At 38.6% G+C, this 21,253-nt stretch overlaps 1 protein-coding gene across 1 annotated transcript in view; it reads left to right on the forward strand.

Annotated features, from left to right (window-relative positions):
• Nucleotides 1-1,129: 1,129 nt before the first annotated feature.
• The window catches only part of MTO1 (mitochondrial tRNA translation optimization 1), a 31,000-nt gene continuing 10,876 nt past the window's right edge, over nt 1,130-21,253 (forward strand). Inside the window, exons 1-11 of the mRNA XM_005902347.2 lie at nt 1,130-1,443; nt 3,492-3,691; nt 3,790-3,907; nt 8,378-8,667; nt 10,544-10,656; nt 10,748-10,938; nt 11,175-11,305; nt 11,962-12,166; nt 12,249-12,420; nt 16,546-16,664; nt 19,400-19,560. Coding sequence (XP_005902409.1) covers nt 1,227-1,443; nt 3,492-3,691; nt 3,790-3,907; nt 8,378-8,667; nt 10,544-10,656; nt 10,748-10,938; nt 11,175-11,305; nt 11,962-12,166; nt 12,249-12,420; nt 16,546-16,664; nt 19,400-19,560 — 1,917 coding nt within the window. The 5' untranslated portion in view covers nt 1,130-1,226. The remainder of the gene's footprint in view (nt 1,444-3,491; nt 3,692-3,789; nt 3,908-8,377; nt 8,668-10,543; nt 10,657-10,747; nt 10,939-11,174; nt 11,306-11,961; nt 12,167-12,248; nt 12,421-16,545; nt 16,665-19,399; nt 19,561-21,253) is intronic.

A 21,253-nucleotide genomic window follows, 5' to 3' on the forward strand; every position in this document is an offset into this window, starting at 1 on the left:
AATCAGAATAATAAAACAGCCACATGGATCGTTTCACAATCCAACCAGTGATAAGTTTCCTCTCTAAGGAAGGTGTTGGGTTGCACACTACCCTCCTCCCCCTAACCAGGGTGTGTTTGCACAGCTTCAAAACTGAAGAAACATCTTGGAGTCAGCACAGAGACGTCAATGGTTTAAGGGACAGGAGTGCTTGCTTGTCTGCAGCAAGGTCCTCAAGAGACACCCCACTGCGTACCTTGGAGGGGGGACGGACCACAGCAGCAGAATTCGCTCCCAGTGGAAGGGAGAGGTTAGCAGTTACATGGTGAAGTAACTGGGACATGACCCTCTCATTAGCCCTTTGCTTAGCGGTCACTAGCTAAGGCCTGGGGCAAGAGTATGTAGGAAGGTCAGTCATGTGAGTAGGGTGTAGGTGAGGTAGACACTGGCTAACTAGGGCATGCACACAGAGCAGGGGATGTACCTGACCACATAGAGGTTTTAAAACTATCAGTTCCCTAAGGCTGGACATTTAACCTTCAACCCTTCAGTTCTTCTAACTAGGCTTCATGAACCTTTCATCCACAAATACATTTGAATATCTCTGGAATCTATCCCAATCTTCATAAACAGAGGCAAGGTGATGGCTGCACCACAAATTTCAAAGACTCATGTAAAGCAAAGGGACCTAAATTATTGTTTGTAGGCAGTCACCTAGTGATTAGGGCAGCAATTCGCTTAAAAGGACAAAAGATGACTGAGTAGAAGTGCCGCCCCCCCCCCCCGCCCCCAAATCCAGAACCATAGGTAATCCAACAGCCTCCGCCAGGAAGAAACGGGGTTCAGTTCAGTCGCTCAGTCGTGTCCGACTCTGCGACCCCATGAACCGCAGCACGCCAGGCCTCCCTGTCCATCACCAACTCCCTGAGTCCACCCAAACCCATGTCCGTTGAGTTGGTATTGCCATCCAACCATCTCATCCTTCGTCGTCCCCTTCTCCAACCATAGGTAATCCAACAGCCTCCGCCAGGCAAGAAACGAGGTACACACGCACCAATCCACGTGCACACACTCCAACGCGCTTCGCCAGGAAAGTCGCGCCAAACTGCCAATCAGCGGCGACGCTGGACGTAGACGTGACGCTGTGACATCATAGCAAGATGGCTGCTTCCTGAAGGCTTTCTCTCCTAAGTGTTTTCCCCTCGCTAGTGTCAGGATCCGAGTTAACAGACTGCCTTTCTCCAGCAATGTTCTGTATCCGAGGCTGTGGCCGCCGGGTCGCGGCTTCCCTCACCAAACAGCACCTTGCGTCGGTCCGGTTCGGCGGTGACAGCGCGGCGCCCTGGACTCCGCACTTCGACGTAGTGGTCATCGGCGGAGGACACGCAGGGACCGAAGCCGCTGCCGCCGCAGCTCGATGCGGCTCCCGGACTCTGCTGCTCACGCACCGAGTGGACACCATCGGTGAGTGGCGCGGTGTGAGGCTTGCAGAGAGACGCACGCTGCCAGGGTCCTCCTTCTCCCCTTCCCAGTGCCTTTTCCTCCAGTTACTCTGGTGAGAATCCTACCGAATGTCGTTTTAGCCTGATGTGTGTTTCGCAGATCAAGCGGGACCGGGCCAGAACTCTGGTTTCGGCTATTCTGTGGACCACGAATTGTGCTGCTATTGACAGAAATAATTAGTTGGAGGAGGGTTGAGGGAGAGGTGCCTTGAGAAAAGAGCAAACTCTTAAGAATACTGGTGATACTTTATTTCAATTTTGCCTTTTGCCCTTTACTAGCTTGTTGCTTCGGTTAGAGTGAATCAGCGTTATTAGTGCTCGTTTATTAAATACCCATTGTGTTTTTCTCGAGATTTTGTGGAACCCTTTTGAAGAACGAGGCTACTTTTTAAATTGTATTTTATATTCATACTGAATGTTTATTCCCCAATTTTATGGTCAGGACCCGACTGTGCTTTTTGGCACTTCACAAGCAGTGGTTGGACGGCCATAATTTAAAGCAAGACCCCTCTGTGGCATCATCATAGATGCCAGCTAGGACACTATCTTGTAAATTATGCATGCCTGTGTCTTTCCTTGTGCATTTTGCTTACGAGGGAACTGTAATTGAAATGTTAACTATGCTTTCTGTACTGAAATACTGTTTAGAAATAACCATTCAGTTTATAACTGTGGAGAAATATATACTTTTGTTAACAGCGATTCTTTTGGATAGAGGCTATGTGATTACCAAGTAAAAACCAGGTACTGCATTTCAATAATAATAATTTTAAAAGTTGAATGAACAAAAAAGTATTATTGAACTAAGATGATAAGATAATACTATAAGTGGTGTAGCTTTGTCAAGGATAAAGGAATTCCCATCAAAACATGTATTTATATTTTTATACCAATACAATGTGACCTATGTTATCTTTTTAAATAAATGAATTTCAGTGATATGTAATAACTCTTATAAATGAGCTTAATGAATGACAGTTGTATCTTAAAATCAAAGTCTCATTTTTTTTAAGGTACTTTGATGTCATGGAGTATGAAGTATTTCTGCTTGTTCTCAGAAAGATAGCTTTGACTTAGAAGGTTAAACTTCCATAGGAATACAGAATGCAGGAATTGTCCTGTATCAATTCCGTCGTATCATCTGCCATAATAAAGTCAGAGATAGAAAATTTTTTATTTTATTAATAACCTGAGAAATAGTGCTTTTTGACAAACTCTTGTTTGCCATTCATGACGAAAGAGAAAAGTCTTTTAACACTAAACCACTCACTGGCAAGTAGGAACAGGATTACTTTAGATCAATAAAGATTTATCCCTAAAATAGTGTAGGTCACACTCCCCAAGCACAAAGCCTCATCAGGAAGAGTGTTTACCTAAATAAACTGTGGTTCTATATCAAAGGAAGGAGGAAGATAATCTACGAAGTTGTCATCCCTGTTTTTACAGTAGGGACACTGAGATACAGAATATTAGACAACTTACCAAGATCACCTAGAGCTTCTAAGTGGTGAATATAGGAGCTGAACCAGAACTCTGCCTTGCTCCTAACCCATGCTCATAAGGACAGCACTATTCAGCCTCCCTCTGGAGACCGTGAAAACTTTTGGAGGCCTTAATGCTGGTCACAGGATCAGCAGATGGCCTTTATGGAAGACATAATTAATTATAACTGTGAACCAGTACAAAGAAATTTCTTAAATTATGCTTGATTTAGGAAGGTTTCATGAGGTAAGGTTTTCAAAATCACATTGTAAAGGAAGAGGCAGCATAATGAAGTGCTAAAAATATGTATAAGAGAAAGATTCAAAAGAAACGTCCAGCAGTTGTTTGTCTTCCACGATGCCCTGAATAACTCTTGTATCCCATTGGGACTTCAGCAGTTTTAGTGTTTGCATCATTTTTTATTTTTAATCACATGATTCTAGTCGCTTGTACAGACATTTTCCTATCAAGCACGCACTGTGTGCAAGATGCTCGTATATTTATTTTGTTTATGTCTGTTCTCTTTAGGTCAGATGTCCTGTAATCCTTCCTTTGGTGGCATTGGAAAGGGGCATTTAATGAGGGAAGTCGATGCCTTGGATGGCCTGTGTTCTCGAATCTGTGACCAGTCTGGTATACATTACAAAGTATTAAACCGGCGCAAGGGACCAGCTGTTTGGGGTCTGAGAGCTCAAATTGATAGGAAGCTTTATAAGCAGAATATGCAGGTAAGAACAGGGCATGAAAACAGGAAGGATTGTGGTGATTATTTAACATGCAAGTTATTTTTAACAAGTTATTTTCAACTTGCATTCTCTTTTGCTAGAAAGAAATCCTAAATACACCGCTGCTTACTGTTCAGGAGGGAGCTGTAGAAGATCTCATTCTTACAGAACCAGAGCCTGAGCACACTGGGAAATACCGTGTCAGTGGTGTTGTTTTGGGTATGTACTGCTTACAGATAATAGTAACAGTATCAAACTCCATGTGAAAATTTTATCCTGAGTAGTGTATGGAGATGTTTTGCTTATTCTAGGAAATTGTTGTGTTTTCTGCTCAAGTATGAGGGAAACTGTATAGAAAAAATCCTATTCCTCATTTTATTTTTACCATGAAGCTCACCTTCTGTACCATCTTATTTTGGGACTCTATAGCCTGCAAAATTATGTATTTTTCTCTTGGTATTTCTGTGGTAATTTTTATTTTTCTTAGTTCTGACTTTAAACATTTTAAATTTATATTTTACAAGATTATTATGTATGTTTTTATTTGAGTTACATATTAATTTTTTAAATAAAATTGCACATGCACATATTTTTTACAGAAGAATGGAAAAGCAATTTATCTCTGTTTTCTCCCTTTAAAGACTTAACCACTTTAGCTCTTTTAGCCTTCACTGCAAACACTAATTGGAAGATTTGTGTGTGCATAGTTATTTTATGGCTTGACTGACTCTGTACAGTCTGATGATTAGGGATTGAACTGGCCTTTTTGTTGGGGAATTCCCAAACATCTATGTCTGTTAGTCCTAAAGAGAAGAATCAGTCTTCTGCCAGAGGACTGGACTGTTAGCTTTCTAGGAACAAAGTGGTAGGAGGGGCTGCACTGGAGAAATTTATCCTTTTTTTTTTTAATTGGAGGATAATTGCTTTACAATGTTTTATTGGTTTCTGCCATACAACATCTCAAATCAGCCATAAAAAATTCATCATTTAAAATACTTATTAACTTATTTTCCCTGTTTAAATTTTATTATAGACATTTTTTAGAATGGGATATACATATTAATTTTCTTGCTTAGAAATAATTGAGTGTATTTGTCTTACACGATAAGAAGGACATGGGTAGACAATGCACCTGGAAGTCCTAGCCATGTCACCAGACACCCATGCCCTTCCATTGTCCTGCTCTGTCACCTTTGGCTGTAGCTTTCATCCCAGTGTTCACAAGACCAAAGTCACATATCCAGGCATCCATTATCAGAAAGAAAAGGAAAAAGAGGGAAAGGGTAAAGACCAAATAAAGACAGAGCAAACAAGGTGCATTTCCTTTTAAACAGGATTTCCACTTTCCTATTAATAGACGTCTAGCCCAGCATCTTCTTGAAGTCCATTGACCAAAACTTCATCCTAATGGCCTTCTATGGCCTCAAATTGGTGTGAGAAGATAAATATTTTTAATTGGTATATTTCACCCAAGGAAAATTAGAGTTATTAGTCAAGAAAGTGTGTCAGTTGGATAAGGAATTACTTACATTGAGAGTGCTATCATAACAAATATATTACCTATAACTTACATCCCACATAGGCATTGAACATATCCGGTGTTACAAGTAAAAACAATAATCAAATACTGTGGTAGCCATACGATGCAGCAGTCCCACTACTGGGCATATACCCTGAGAAAACTTCATGATTCAAAAAGACACATGTACCCCAATGTTCATTGCAGCACTATTTACAATAGCCAGGACACAGAAGCATCCTAGATGTCCACCGACAGATGAATGGAAAAAAAGAGTGTGGTACATATACACAATGGAATATTACTCAGCCATAAAAGGAATGAATTTGAGTCAGTTCTAATGAGGTGGATGAACCTAGAGCCTGTTAAACGAGTGAAATAAGTCAGAAAGAGAAAAACAAATATTGTATATTAACGCACAATATGGAATATAGAAAAATGATACTGATGGACCTATTTGCAGCACAGCAGTAGAGACACAGACATAGAGAACAGACTTGTGGACCCAGTGGGGGAAGAAGAGGGTGGGACGAACTGAGAGAGGAGCATTAAAATGTATACAAAACCAGGTGTAGAATAGATAGCAAGTGGGAAGTTGCTGTAAAATACAGGGAGCTCAATCCAGGGCTCTGACAACCTAGAGGGGTGGAATCGGTGGGGAGTAGGAGGGAAGGTTCAAGAGGGAGGGGACGTGTACGTCTGGCTGATTCATATAGTTGTTCTACGGCAGAAACCAACACAACTTTGTAAAGCAGTTATCCTCTGATTAAAAGGAAAAGGAAAGACAAAATGAAGAAAAGCAGAAAGATACTGCTCAAACTTTACTGTGAGGAATTTGGTGGACTCAAAGAGTGAAAAGAAAATACATTGACTGGAGAAGGTGCTTTGGAATTAGACTAGTGTTCAGACTTAGCTTTGGGTTTCAGTTTCTTCATCTACAAAATTGGGAGAGTAATGTATATTTCACGAAATGTGAAAAATGTGACTTAATGTTGAGGCTGGCATATAGTAAGGATTTAACAGATTACAATAAAATATTTAATAAATAATTATACTTAATTACTTAATAAATAACTGCAACATTAATAGTAAAAAAACATGGTAGCTGCAGCCAGCTAATGCCTAAAAAAATTTTTTTAAGAAAAAATAAATTGCCATTTACCACAGACAATTAAAGCCAGGGATCTGAAAAAATTTTCAATTTGCTCTATATTCCACCTGAATTTTTAAAATTCCATATAAGTATATTTATGATGTAGGCATATCTTTTTTATAGATTAGAATGCCAACTTTCCTAAAGTTCAAGTAGTTTCCCCAAGTCCCACAGCTAGAAAATATCACAGTCAAGAACTCAATCCAGGTATTTAAAAACTTAAATGTTCCTTTTGCATCATCAACAGTTTAAAGGGGATGAAAGAAGGCAGAGTGAAAAGGTGGTCTCTCTCTCATCTTGTGCTCCAGGCAGCCGGTTTCCTTCTTCAGGAGCATTCCTAGGCACTGGCGTGGTCTTTCTGTCTGTGATTTTATCCTTGACTTCATGCAGAGGTATATATATTCCACCCCCACACACAGTAGTAACATATTGTACACAGTCTGCTATACTTTTTTTTTAACCACTTAATCTGTGTTTGCTTTGCCTTTTAGGAGCTATGTTTCTTTCTTATAAGTTCATGGCTTTTGTTCTGTGATTACCTTAGTAACTATGATTTTGTATAATACACCCCATCTTCCCTTTCTTCTGTCAGTGTTTCCTGACTTCCCTATGTTGAACAGTTACTACTTTTATTTTCATTTCCTTTTCTCTCTGCCTCCTTTCCTCGCCAGACTTGATGATTATATTGTTTTTATTAAGGTAGCCCTTTATGCTTTTTAATTATTTTTACTTGTTACTTAAATTAGTATCTTCAAACGCTATTTCTTGGACCCTGTCTATATTTTATGGGCCCAACAATACAATTTTTAATTAACTTTTTTTTACTGAAGTGTAGTTGATTTACAGTGAAGTGATATATTCTTTTTCAGTCTTCTCCATTATAGCTTATTAATAATCGGGTTTTTATTGTAGTAAAATGTATATAGCATAAAGTTTGCCACTGTAGCCATTTCTAAGTATACAGTTCCACGCCCTCAAGTACCCCCACAGTGATGTGCAGCTGTCACCACTCTCCATTTCTAGAACTTTGGAAATTTAGTTGAAATACTGTACCCATTAACAGTAACTCTCTATTACCCAAAGAATTAACCCACATTTTCTTGTATGGTAGATCCATCTGTAGACAAGCCTTTATATGTGGTTTTCAGCTCTTTCTCCTCTTCAGCCCCCAGCTGCATTCCCACATTTTTCACACTCAGTCCTCCCGTTTCTGTGTCGCTGCAGGGCAGAGTACTTCACTGTCATCTGTATGTTCTCTTCAGGTTCTTGAGTTATAGCATTCTCCCCTCTGCTCAATCAGTTATCACTCTTCCAACCACTTCAAAAAAATTTTTTATTTTATGTAGAGTATAGTTGATTTACAATATTGTGTTAGTTTCAGGTGTACAGCAAAGCAATTCAGTTAAACGTATATAATGTATATATCCATTCTTTTCTCAGGTTCTTTTCTACTGTAGGTTATTATAGAATATTGAGTAGAGTTCCTTGTGTTATATAGTAGGTCCTTGTTGACTATTTTATTTATTGTGGTGTGTATAAATTAATCCCAAATTCCTGATTTATCCATCCCCCCCAACCACTTTCTTTCAAAAATATTTGAAATTTTTCATCTTTTGACAAATTCTTTTCCATTCTTGTGGTTCTCATGGTTTCATATCTTTTTTGCTCCTTTATTTTCTTTTGGAATTTTAAGAAGGAGAAGAAATCATGTGAGGTGGGATCTGTTAAATTTAACTAGAAGTCTAAATTTAATTAATTTTAAAAATTAACTGAGACCAGCTATTCAGTGCTGACAAGACTTTAGGAACATGTGTATCTGTGATAATACATTATGCTCTCCGTCTCAGCTTTCCTGCATTCTTCAGATTGATGACATGTAGCCTTCTTACTGATTTAAAATCTTTTTCAGGTTTCTAAAGACAAATTTTTCTGTAGTTCTCCTACAAAAGCGTAACATTCTAATTTGACCCATGGTGACAATTAGGACATGAGTTTTGTTCTCTTTCTTGTCCTTTAGCCGATGGAAGTAAAGTGTATGCAGAGAGTGTGGTTCTGACTACTGGGACATTCCTGAGAGGCATGATTGTAATCGGATTGGAAATGCATCCAGCAGGACGTTTAGGGGATCAGCCTGCCATAGGGTTGGCTCAGACCCTGGAGAAGTTGGGGTTTGTGGTGGGAAGATTGAAGACTGGGACTCCGCCCCGAATCGCCAAAGAATCCGTTAATTTCAGCATTCTAAACAAGCAGACACCAGATAATCCATCCATACCTTTCAGCTTTATCAATCAGACAGTGTGGATTAAGGTGAGATAATTTATGAAAATCTGGCCTTAAATAGGGAATATAGACTTTTTTGGTATTCATTTTTCATCACTATTAATTAGGGCACAAAAATGTGTTCTTTAAAAGGAGTAGCTGATTTGGCTACTTGGGTATTTCCTCACAAATTCTTTTAAGTGGTGGTGGTTTTTGCCATACATTCACGTGAATCAGCCATGGGTGTACATGTATTCCCCATCCCGACCCTCCCTCCACCTCCCTCCCAAAATCCCATAAATTCTTAAATTTCATTGATTTGATAACTTTACCTATTTAAACTTTTTGTAATAATTTCAGAAAAGTTGTAGGACTGTTACTTGCCCTCTCCATATATATAGACATAGATACATATATTTAACATATAGAACAGTAACATACACATTTATTTTTATTCTTTTTTCTTTTCCCAAAACATTTAAAAGTTGCAGAGATCATGACCCTTTACCTCTAAATACCTCAGTCTGCATCTCAGCTAAGCCCAAAGACATCCTCATATAACCTCAATGCAGTGATGAAATTTGGGGACTTTAACATTGACACAGTGCTGTTATCGAAAATAAAATTCATAGAGTTTTCTGACCACCCCAATACATTTTTTTGTCCCAACGTTCTTTTTCCAACCTAGGATCATATATTGCATTTAATTGTCATTTCTTCTTAATCTGGAATAATTCCTCAGTCTTAATAATACTGATACTTTTGAAGATATAGGCTACTTTTACCTATCCTTGTAATTTAAAAAAAAACAAGCTATATATTGTGTGTTTAGAATCAAGGGCTAGTAGTTGACGCTCCTAATTTCTGGTGAGTGTTACCCTGATGAGTGGCTATTAATTTATTTATTTGGCCATGCTGCACAGCTTGTGGGAACTTAGTTCCCCGACCAGGGATTGAATCCATGCCTCCTACAGTGAAAGTGTGGAATCCTAACCACTAAACCATCAGGGAATTCCCTCTTTTGACATTCTTATCTTTCCTCAACACTTTGTCTTACTTAGTTTTAAAATAAGTCTCAGACATCATTTCATCCAGAAATACCTTGGTACATGTCTTTAACAAATAAGGATTTTGTAAAACTCAACCATAATACTGTTAACACATATAGCAAAACATAATTTATTAATATCATCTGATACTCAGTGCTCAATTTTCCTTAGTATTAAATATAGATATATTATTGAAGTATAGTTGAACTACAATGTTCCAAGTGCATTCCAAGTATTTTATAGTTGTTTTATTTGAACCAAGAACCAAATGAGGTTCATACATTACATATCTTATAATAGTTCCTCTCTTTTTTACATCTGTGTGCTGTGCTGTGCTTAGTCGCTCAGTTGTGTCTAACTCTTTGCAACCCCGTGGACTGTAGCATGCCAGGCTCCTGTGTCCATGGGGCTTCTCCTGGCAAGAATACTGGAGTGGGTTTGCCATGCCCTCCTCCAGGAGATTTTCCTGACCCAGGAATCGAACCAGGGTCTCCTGCACTGCAGGTGGATTCTTTACTAGTTGAGCTACCAGGGGAGCCTCTTTTACATCTACATGGGGAAGAAACTGAGACATTTCTCTTCTGGAATTTCCTACATTCTAGATTTGTAGATTTGTCTGATTTCACTGCTCTGGTGCCTTAAACATGTTCCTGCATCATCAGTATTTCCTATGAACTGTTGATCTGGAGGCTTGTGTCAATTTACGTTCATCTTTGGGGTTGTTTTTCACAAACATACTTCACCATTAGTATTTGGCTTTGTGCATAGATTTGATGTCTTTACAAGTAAGTTTATATCATGTGTGGAATTTATTTGAATTAGAGGCAAACTAATAGAGAAGCAAAACAGTATTTTGACGAGTTCCCATGTTTTAGCCAGAAGATCAGCTGCCATGTTACTTGACTCACACTAACCCTCGAGTGGATGAGATTGTCCTTGAGAACCTTCACCTTAACTGTCACGTTAAGGAAACTACAAGAGGACCCCGGTAAGGACAAAATACCAGTGCTTAATTACAGTAAGGATTGTCAAACCTCTTTTGTTTAATTGCATTTTTAAATTCCAATGTCTTATTCTAGATACTGTCCCTCCATTGAATCAAAGGTCTTGCGTTTTCCAAACCGTGTACATCAAGTTTGGTTGGAACCTGAAGGAATGGATTCTGACCTCATCTACCCCCAAGGGTTATCTGTGACACTGCCAGCTGAATTACAGGAGAAGATGATCACATGCATCAGAGGCTTGGAGAACGCTAAAATGATTCAGCCAGGTAAAGAGACTGCCAGCTGCCCTTTGGTCTGAGCTCAGTGTTGCTTAGCAGACAGCGGAAAATTGAAGCTACAGTCATGGTGCTTAGAGCCCCAGAAGACAAAACCCAGCATCTGCACGTTTATTTATAAAATAGTCTTCACATTTCAAGAGCATTTAATGATAATCTTTGCATCTCTGCTTGAGGCAAACCCAGCGCTGTTTTTGCTTATTTTGTACCATCTGTTCTTTGGCCAGGCTACGGTGTTCAGTATGATTACATGGACCCCCGGCAGATCTCTCCTTCTCTCGAGACTCATTTGGTGCAGCGGCTCTTCTTTGCTGGACAGATAAATGGCACTACTGGTTACGAGGAAGCTGCAGCTCAAGTAAGAAGTGGTTCAAATGTTACTATAAACAGAAAAGGACTATTTAACTGGTGTTCCTCCTCTTGACATCTGTCATGATTGCTATATAGAGCTTAGATACAACTCATAACTGTAATAGCAAACTGACTTCTATTTCAGGAACTATGGGAGTGGCTTCTGTATACAACAAGATTTTTTAAACACTGTGTCTTTGTTACTCTCTTCTGAGCTCCTAGATCCAGTTGCATATTTTGATTAGATTTTTGTATTGCTTCTGAAATTTAAAAAAAGAAAATTTAGTTCTTTTAACCTAACCTAACTTTATTGAAAATTACCCTGTTATTACTCCTTTTTAAACAGAAAGTTATGTTATTTTTACTTGTAAATGGGCAAAGGCTAAAAAAGTCTTACAAGTGGATTTTTTTTTTTTAAAGATTAGCCACCTGGTTTATCAAGAATATTAGATATTTTTGAAAACAATGAATTATAGCATTCTAAAGTGGTATATTACCCATATTCTGTTTGTGAATATGAACCACATTTTCTGTCTCTGTTTTGTCCCTTCTGGGCAGGTCTGCTTCCTTACTGCCTGAACCATTTTTTCCAGGTAGTGTCTGAATAGGATAGCTCTTTGTTCAGTTCATAATGGCCTTTTAAACATTTCAGTCCTCTTGTAGGGTGTGATAGCTGGAATCAATGCAAGTCTTCGGGTCAGACACAAGCCTCCTTTTGTCATTAGCCGAACAGAAGGTTACATAGGAGTCTTGATTGATGACCTCACCACACTGGGCACCAACGAACCATACCGCATGTTTACCAGCCGAGCCGAGTTCCGTTTGTCACTGCGTCCTGATAACGCCGACAGCAGGCTCACATTCCGAGGTAACTCTTACACTGAGTCCTGCAACCAGACTTTCTCTCCTTTAAGACCTCTTTCATTATAATCTCCCCCTCCCCCTTCTAGGGTACAAGGAAGCTGGTTGTGTGTCCCAACAACGATATGAAAGAGCTTCTTGGATGAAGTCTTCTTTAGAAGAAGGCATTTCTATGCTAAAATCCATTGAGTTTTTAAGTACTAAATGGAAAAACTTAATTCCAGAGTCTTCTATAAGTAGTGGTAAAAGTCTGCCTCTCAGGTATGCATTTTTTGTATAAACTTTCTTTTTGTAGAAAAATGGAGTCATCTCAGAGAGATACTACCATAGATTCCCTACCTACACATTTTAAACGAACGCAGCTCTTATGTTTGCTTCTTTTCAAAATTCTTTAGAGATAATCTCCTTACTCACGAATGACAATATATATGATTCTAAATTATTCTTTATTTTATTTCTCTGTGGCTCCCATTGAGTTCTGCCTTTCCTAAGATCTAGCGGGCATAAACCAAGAAATAGCATCTGCTTTCTTTTTTAGGCATTGAACAATTGGAATGGTCTCATCTTGCCTATGAGCCATAGCAGGGAAACTTTGATTAAGCAGTGTTACCAATTCTTGAAGACTCCCTTACTACATGTTAGGAGTTTTTTTGTCCTTATTTTTACCATTCTGGTTGTATGGACTCTAAAGGACACTAATAGAGATCTTTCTTGATTCAGAGATACATTTCTGAAAACCTCATGTAATTCAAAATTTACATCAGTCACCACTGATTTTTCCCATTTAAAAAATGTAAGCTAACGTGGGGAGCGGGGGTTGGAGGGTGGGTTTAGAAGGTATAAACCTACAATCATTGTATTTTAGAAGCACACATGCTGACTTGATCTTGCTGCTGTGTCTCCAGTATGTTTTTTGTTTATAGTTTTCTTTTTCTCAGTCCTTGTTTTGCTTGTGAGGAAATTTGTAGATTTAATGGTATATTCATTTTAATGCCACTTTTTATCATCCACAATCTCTCTAAGCGCTCTCTCTCTTTTTAACAGCCAGGCATAACATGTCTTTGACTTTCATCTCATCACAGTGTTTTTTGTTTACAACTTGTGTTCCCAAATTTTCATTTTCATGAGAATTTCCCAAAGCACTGGCATCACTGAAGAGGAGAATAAGCAGGTTTTTAATTATAGTAACGGTAAATAATCGGCTTCCCAGGTGGCGCTAGTGGTACAGAACCCACCTGCCAATGCAGGAGACCTAAGAGATGTGGGTTCGATCCCTAGGTCAGGAAGATCCCCTGGAAAAGGACATGGCAACCCACTTCAGTATTCTTGCCTGGAGAATCCCACAGACACAGGAGCCTGGCAGGCTACAGTCCATAGGGTAGTAAAGAGTCAGACATGACTGAAGTGCCTTAGCAACAATAAATAATAAAGAATCTGCATGGTTGTCACCCAAACCAGGGGGTCTCATTTACAGGAAAGACAGCTTGGTTCACAGATAAGGGTGGCAGATTTATTTGTGTACCAGTTAAGTGGTACTGGGAGATGGTAGTAGTATAAGCATAGTTTTATATTTCACTCTGTTTTCCAGATATTTGTTTAAATTTAAGAGGGTTTATTATTATTTCAAGCTTTGCAGAAGAATTTATAGCATTATGCTTCATTTAGGTCAAATATTGCACTGTGTTAGATTTTATATAATAAGAATTTTCATTCAATGTGACTCATGTGGATTGAGGTCATAGTGAGAGCAAGGGAAGTGATTGTTTTCAACACAGTTTAGAATGCTAATTGATGAATAAAAATATGAAAAAGGAGGGGGCTGTCGGCTTTATATTTTTACCTAATCCTAAGAGTACCCATTTTGTTAAGGTAACTTTTTTTAAAACAGTAATTTGACCAAATGCTTTTCTTGTTAATTTCAGGTGTCTTTCCTTTCAGAAGGAAACAGGGACCTCATCCTCCTGTTTGATTTTGGTAGAATATTTATAGTGTAGTGTTGAGCCTCCCTGAAAGAACTCACTTGATCAATTCCTAGATATATAAAGCTAGAAAGATAGAAAATTGGTCCAAGGACATGTATTGTGTCTGCCGCACACATAGCAAGCTGTGCGCCAGGCACTGAGGGGTAGGACTGGACTTTGAGCTACCATTTTGACAGAACAGATCCACAGAGCATGCGCGCACACATTTCCTGTTAGGATCATAGGGAGACGCACTGATGTGTCAGGTAGTGCAGAAACTGTCTCTCGTGTTCTGCAGAAGCGTGCTAACTTGTCCTTCAGTGGCAGCCCTCTGTACTCTGAGGCTTAGGCTTCATTCAAAGCTGGTCTTGAAGTTTGGACCTGCAAATAGCTCCAAGCCTTCTAAACAAATTGTTTAAAAGCCTTTTAAAAGATGTATTTATTTTTGGCTGCTCTGGGTCTTCACTGCTGCCTGTGGGCTTTCTCTAGTTGCAGCAAGCGGAAGCTGCTTTTCACTGTGGTACCAGGGCTTCTCATTGCAACAGCTTCTCCTGTCTATGAGCACAGGCTTCAATAGTCACAGCTGGTAGGCTCCAGAGTGCTGGGTCAGTAGTTGTGGCTCATGGGCTTAGTTGCCCCACGGCCTGCGGGATCTTCCCAGACCAGGGATCAAACCTACGTCCCCTGCATTAGCAGGCAGATTCTTAACTTTAACACTGGACCACCAGGGAACCCTAAAACCTTCTTAAAAGTTAAATGGTCATAGGCTTTTCTTTGAGGTCACCATCCTCTAAGATTCCTCTCTTTTTGGTTGGTCATTAGATGTGTTCCTGTATGTTCTGTAATTTTTTTATTTTATTTTTGGCCACCCTGGGTCTTCGTTGCTACTTGCAGGCTTTCTCTGGTTGTGACTGGTGCGGGCTGCTCTCAAGTTGCAGAGCATGGGCTTCTCGTTGTGATGGCTTCTCATGTCTCAGAGCACTAGTTCCAAGGCGAGTAAGCTCTGTAGTTCTGGCACACAGGCTCAGTTGCCCCATAGCATGTGGGATCTCCCCAGACCAGGGATTAAACCCATGTTCCCTGCATTAGCAGGTGATTCCTAACCACTGAGCAACCAGGGAAGTCTTGGTTTTATAATTTCTGAAAGAACAACCCCTTTTCTTGTGGAGTTTAGGGTTATTTGGTTTCATTGTATCAACAGCTTATCTGATGAGACTTCTGAAATTAATTGACATAATTCATCTTGTGGAGCACAACAAAGTTGACAGCTCCTTGTGGGAAGAGGTGTCTGGCCTTTCCTAGACTGTCTGAGATGAGACAGGCCTCTGCAGAGAGTGTGACACATGACTGTGGTGATAGAATGAGCTGTAAAAAACAAACAAACAAACAAACACATCTGGGAGGCCTGAAGGGACTTGGAACCCTGGGATGGGCAGATTTGACCTTCTTTTGACTTAATAAATTAATTGGTTTAATTGATTTTGGGTGGACAGAGTTGATAAAAAAAGCAATCTATTGAAAGAGGGAAAGGGCAAAGTAAATAAAAATAAAGTTAAGGCAGTAAGTGTACTGTAGGGAAAGTGTACAGATCAGTGAAACCTTGTGAGAACCAAGCAAAATGAGAAGGAAACTGCAGGGTATTTTCCAGTCTTGGAACAAGCAGATCTCCTTTAGTTGGTTCTAAGCATGCGTGTAGAAGGATGGCGCATTCAACGGACATGGGCTTAATGTGACTTAGATGTAAATTCTTAGGGAGTTCAATCACACCCTTGTTTTCAGAGGATATTCTGTCCTAATAGGAAAGCTCCAGAGGACAAATGGATTGTTGCAGTACCACTTTACCAACTACTTACCCCTCTTGATAAAGGAAAGGAGTTGAGAATCACATGCTCTCTTTCAAAAAATTGCAGAGGAAGGAACACTTCCAAACTCATTCTATGAAGCCACCATCACCCAGATAACAAAAGCAGACAAAGACATCACAAAAAAAGAAAATTACAGGCCACTATTACTGATAAACATAGATGCAAAAATCCTCAACAAAATTCTAACAGAATTCAGCAACACATTAAAAAGATCATACACCATGATCAAGTCAGGTTTATCCCAGGGATGCAAAGATTCTTTAATATACGCAAATCAATGTGATACATCATATCAACAAATTGAAAGATAAACACCATATGATAATCTCAGTAGATGCAGAAACACTTTCGACAGATTTCAGCCTGAGAATCACATGCTGATCTCATGGAGGTCCCGCTATGTCACAGATGCTGCTGTTTGCTCAGTGTACTTGGGGAAAATTAGAAATATATTGATATTGTTTATTCTGAGATTTGGTATTACTTTCAAGGAATTTTGTTCTTAATCTGCCTGATATGATATGGACCCTTGTGTTAATGAAACTTTTCTGTGTTTGTAGAGCTCTTGATGTTCTGAAGTATGAGGAAGTTGACATGGAGTTGTTGGCCAGGGCTGTTCCAGAGCCCTTGAAGAAGTACACCCAATGTAGAGAGCTGGCCGAAAGACTGAAAATAGAAGGTAGAAAATTTTTTACTTAGGATGTCTGTATGCTCCCTTCTTCATTTGTGCAAATAATGAATGAATTGCAGATACACAGAGAGCTCTGTGTCAAGAGGAGCCATTATTACCGTAAGACCAGCATCGTCTTAGGCTCTGACCACTCAGAGTAGGTTTCCCAGGTAGCACTGTAACACATCATAATGTGTTAGGAAGACTCCACCCCAGACCCACTGAGTGAGCATTTGCATTTTAACAAGATCCCTAGGAGATCTGTGTGTATATTTCATGTTGGGAAGTGCCACTGTCGAGCTCTCCTTTTAAAAAAAAAAAAAACAAACTTAAATCTTTTTTCCTTTTGAACTTTTTTTTTTAATGTTTTCTCCACTTAAATGTTCTACTAATGAGGAAAATAATGCTATTTTTGGCTTTGATGATATAATACTTTTCTATTAACAAAGACTTATTTTGTATCAGGCAAAGAAGTTCACATTCTGCCCCTGTATGTTATAACATTTGACGTGCTCTCATATTCTTGGTCAGTATATTGACCATCAAAGTCACATGTGACTTTTGGAGTTGTACTGCAATTTATAATTTTTTCTTTATAAAAAAAATTTCAGGACTTCCCTGAAGACTCCATACGCCAAATGCAGGGGGCACAGATTTGATCCTCAGTCAGGGAAGATCCCACATGCCAAAAAAAAAAAAAAATTCAAACAGAAATACTGATAATAGCATTAGCTTCTGCATTGTGATAGAAGATTTTTTTTTTCCTCCACTGGAAAATTGTGTGCAGAAAAAGTCAGGGAACAGAATGAGATGGGAGAGAAGGGTAGGAAAAGCAGGATAAAAGGTGGACTGTTTAAACAGGAAAGGCCTTCAGGCTCCTTGGGGACCAGCGAAGGTGGTGAGAATGCTGCAGTCCTAGCAGTAACGTTTTCTTTCAGTTCCAGAGAGGTCTGTTACCTTGCTATGCTTTGACTGCTTATATAGAATGACCCAAGTGCTGCCTATCATTCTTCCAAATGAACATGCCCTGGTCATTTGCTAATGTGTAAGAAGTATTGTTAACCTTATATCTCAACATCATGATCTTTCTATTGAGTAAAAGTTACTTTATTGAACATTTAGGCCATTAGCATCTGGGAAAAGGTGATTAAACTCTGTATTTTAAACTTGGTTTGCAGTTTTACTGTGTCCAGTAAATGGTCCAAAATAATTATCTTCAACTTGTTTATAGGAAACCCTGACTTCAGCCATGGAGTAGTTACTGTTTTGCTTTGTTCTTTAAGACTGGCGTATATAAAAACTCTAACTAATACCCATGGCTTAAAAGAAACCACACTAGGTTAAAATATAGTGTATATCAGTAGTTTTCAAATCACTACCTAGATCCTCCACTGGATAAGTTTTTTCTTTTTTTTTTAATGTGGACCATTTTAAAAATCTGTTGAATTTATTACAATATTGCTTCTGTTTTATGTTTTGGTTTTTTTGGCCCTGAGGCATGTGTGATCTTAGCTTCCTGACCAGGTATCAGACCTGCACCCCTTGAATTGGAAGGTGAAGTCTTAACCACTGGACTGCCAGGGAAGTCCTTAGACAAGTTTCTTGAAGGCAGAAATCAGTTTCAGATTCTTCTTTGTACTATCTTTCATTGTTTTGCTATACATATTTGAAAAAGTAAATGTATCTTTAACATATACATTATTTATATTCTGTGATCCTATAGTCTATTCCTGAGTCATAAAATTTCATTACAATTTGTCATGCTGATGTGTTACATGTTATATTAATCCCTTTACATGAATTATTTCATTTGATAATTAAAAAGTGTCATGTGAAGGATAGCTACTAGCATTATGTCTTAATTTACAGATAGTTATAACTTGCCCAGGGTCACACAGTTGGGGAGTGGCAGAACTGGGCTTTGAACCTAGTATATCTGTCTACAAGGCCTGTGCACCTCACAGCTCTCCTTTATTGTCAAAAAGACCATCATAAGTTTCTGGGTCAGCCCATAACATTTCTAGATAATGTGGCTGAGGCCCAGAAGTATCATGATGTGTTCATTGTCAGAGGGTAATTTATTGGTAGAGCCAGGCTCAGAGCTGAGATTTTCTGGCTACCAGTCAAGTGATGGAAGCAGAAGCTGCCAGAACCTCTAGGGAAGACTTGCTTTTCTTAAACAGGACAGAATGACCACCTCAGTATAGGTTTTAAAACAGGTCTTGGATTTATTTTTCTAAGAATGGAATGCTTTAATTACAAAATAATTGCTGAATTGTCTTTCTAAGTTCACTCTGAATAAAACTTCAGTTAATTTATTTAAATTATATGTTATCATCCAAGAATATATACTTTTAACAATTATAGCTTTATTTGAAAACCATCTTCTTGGAGAAACACCTAATCTTTAGAACTTCAAACCTATAGCCTGTTGAAGAAAGTGTTCCACCAAAATTTGCATTGAGAAAGAAAGCAATTTTTTTTTTTTAACTTAAAATTTTCTAGTTTTTTTAAATGAGAAGGACATGGAATAAACTGCCAGACAGAATATTGTAGTTAATACACAGGATACTCCCTCTCTTTATTTTAACCCCAGTCTCCTCTTCTGTGAAAGGGAATACCTACCACCTATCGGGGTACTAAGATCATACATGCAAAAGCTCTCTGTAAATTGTAAAAAGCTAGAAACATGTAGGTTGTTAATATTATCTGAGTATCACAACATAATTAATTTTGTTCACCAGCTACTTATGAATCAGTACTGTTCCATCAGCAACAAGAAATAAAGGAAGTTCAGAGAGATGAAGCTCTCCAACTGCCAAAGGACCTAGATTATTTGACTCTCAAGGATATATCTTTGTCCTATGAAGTTCGAGAGAAGCTCCATTTCAGTCGCCCACAGACGGTAAGAAAACAGGCAGTGGATAGGAACAGATCATAGAGAGCCAATGCTTTAATTTTTAAAAGCTGGATTTGTAGTGGCCATATAACTAATGTTTTATTTCATCATAAAAAGCTTAACCTCTTATTTTCATATTCTCTTTGTATAACAGGTGTCATTATATTTTTTATGAGAGATAAAAAAAAGCTTAGTCTAAATAAGTATCTGGAAGTGAAGAATTGGGTTGATTATAATTAGCCAACCATGTGCATGCTTGTTTATATGCATGACTTAAACTACTTTGGGTTAAAATAGAATACATGTCAGTGGTTTTCAGATCACTGCTTGGATCCCTCCAAGGCGTTCCATAGTGTTGCCTTGGGAGCCAGTAGGAGGAAGTAGAGGGCCAGAGATGATCCTGTGTGTGTCTGTGTGTGGTTTGTATTTGCATGAGTACATGGGCACCATGCTGTATACATCTGTTAAAAACTTCAGCATACAGTATTGAATTTGTAATAACAAATATTTAAAGACTTGTAGGCTGTATTTATTGATTCTGAGATACATTTTTAACATCTCTGAGTTGTAGCTTAAAAATTGATGGTGTATCATAGTTTAATGGGCATTGCATTGGGTTTTTTATTTTTTTCAGTGGTTCATAAAATAAAGGGGTACTTAACCAGGAGAAGGCAATGGCACCCCACTCCAGTACTCTTGCCTGGAAAATCCCATGGACGGAGGAGCCCAGTAGGCTGCAGTCCATGGAGTCGCTCAGAGTTGGACAGAACTGAGCTACTTCACTTTCACTTTTCACCTTCATGCATTGGAGAAGGAAATGGCAACCCACTCCAGTATTCTTGCTTTTTTAAAGAGGAGTGATTTCATCAACTAACATGGTATTCTTAGTCATATTCATCATGGAAGGCAGCAGAGAGGCCTTAAGTTTTATAGCTGTATCTTACTCATTTTGGGTTATGTTTTTGTGGATAGTCATAGGCTACACTGCCCAATATGATAGCCGTTAACCAAGTGCAACCATTTACAGTAATTAAAATGAAATAAAGTTAAAAATTCAACTCCTCAGTCATAATAGCCACATTTCAGATGCTCAGTAGCTACAAAAGGCTCTTGGCTGTCATACTGGACAGTTATCATATTTTTACACTGCCAGTGTTACAGAAATTTTCCATTATCACAGAAAAGTTCAGTTGCATTGTATTGGTCATCACAGTTCACCTCTTAACCAAAATTCTGAAATACCATAAGCTCTGACAAACGTTTGCTACAGAGTCATTTGGTGGCAAAACAGACCTGAACTGATATGAGGTCTCTATACCACTTGGAGTGAATAAGTCATACATTTCACTGCAAAAATATACCATAGAAATATTACTGAGATTAGTCATAGGGTGCTGAGCAACACACTGCTAGTGATGTTAGTTTAGTTTAACGAAAAGAAAAGGTTAGATACTCTAACATCTGTTAATTACATGATCTTAGACAAGTCATTTTAATATCTCTTAGTCTCAGTTTCCCCTGTTTTTAAAGTGAAGATATTAATTATAACCACATTTCTTTTATCTACTTTCTAAAGTTATTTTGACAATACATTAAGATAAAGTTTTGAAAATATTTTATAAACTGTAACATACAGATCGTTATCAGGAGGAAAATAAATTTGCTTATAACTAACATAGCTCATTTATGTTTCTCGTGG

Source organism: Bos mutus, chromosome 9 (assembly GCF_027580195.1).
Source record: "Bos mutus isolate GX-2022 chromosome 9, NWIPB_WYAK_1.1, whole genome shotgun sequence".
Lineage (NCBI taxonomy): Eukaryota > Metazoa > Chordata > Mammalia > Artiodactyla > Bovidae > Bos > Bos mutus.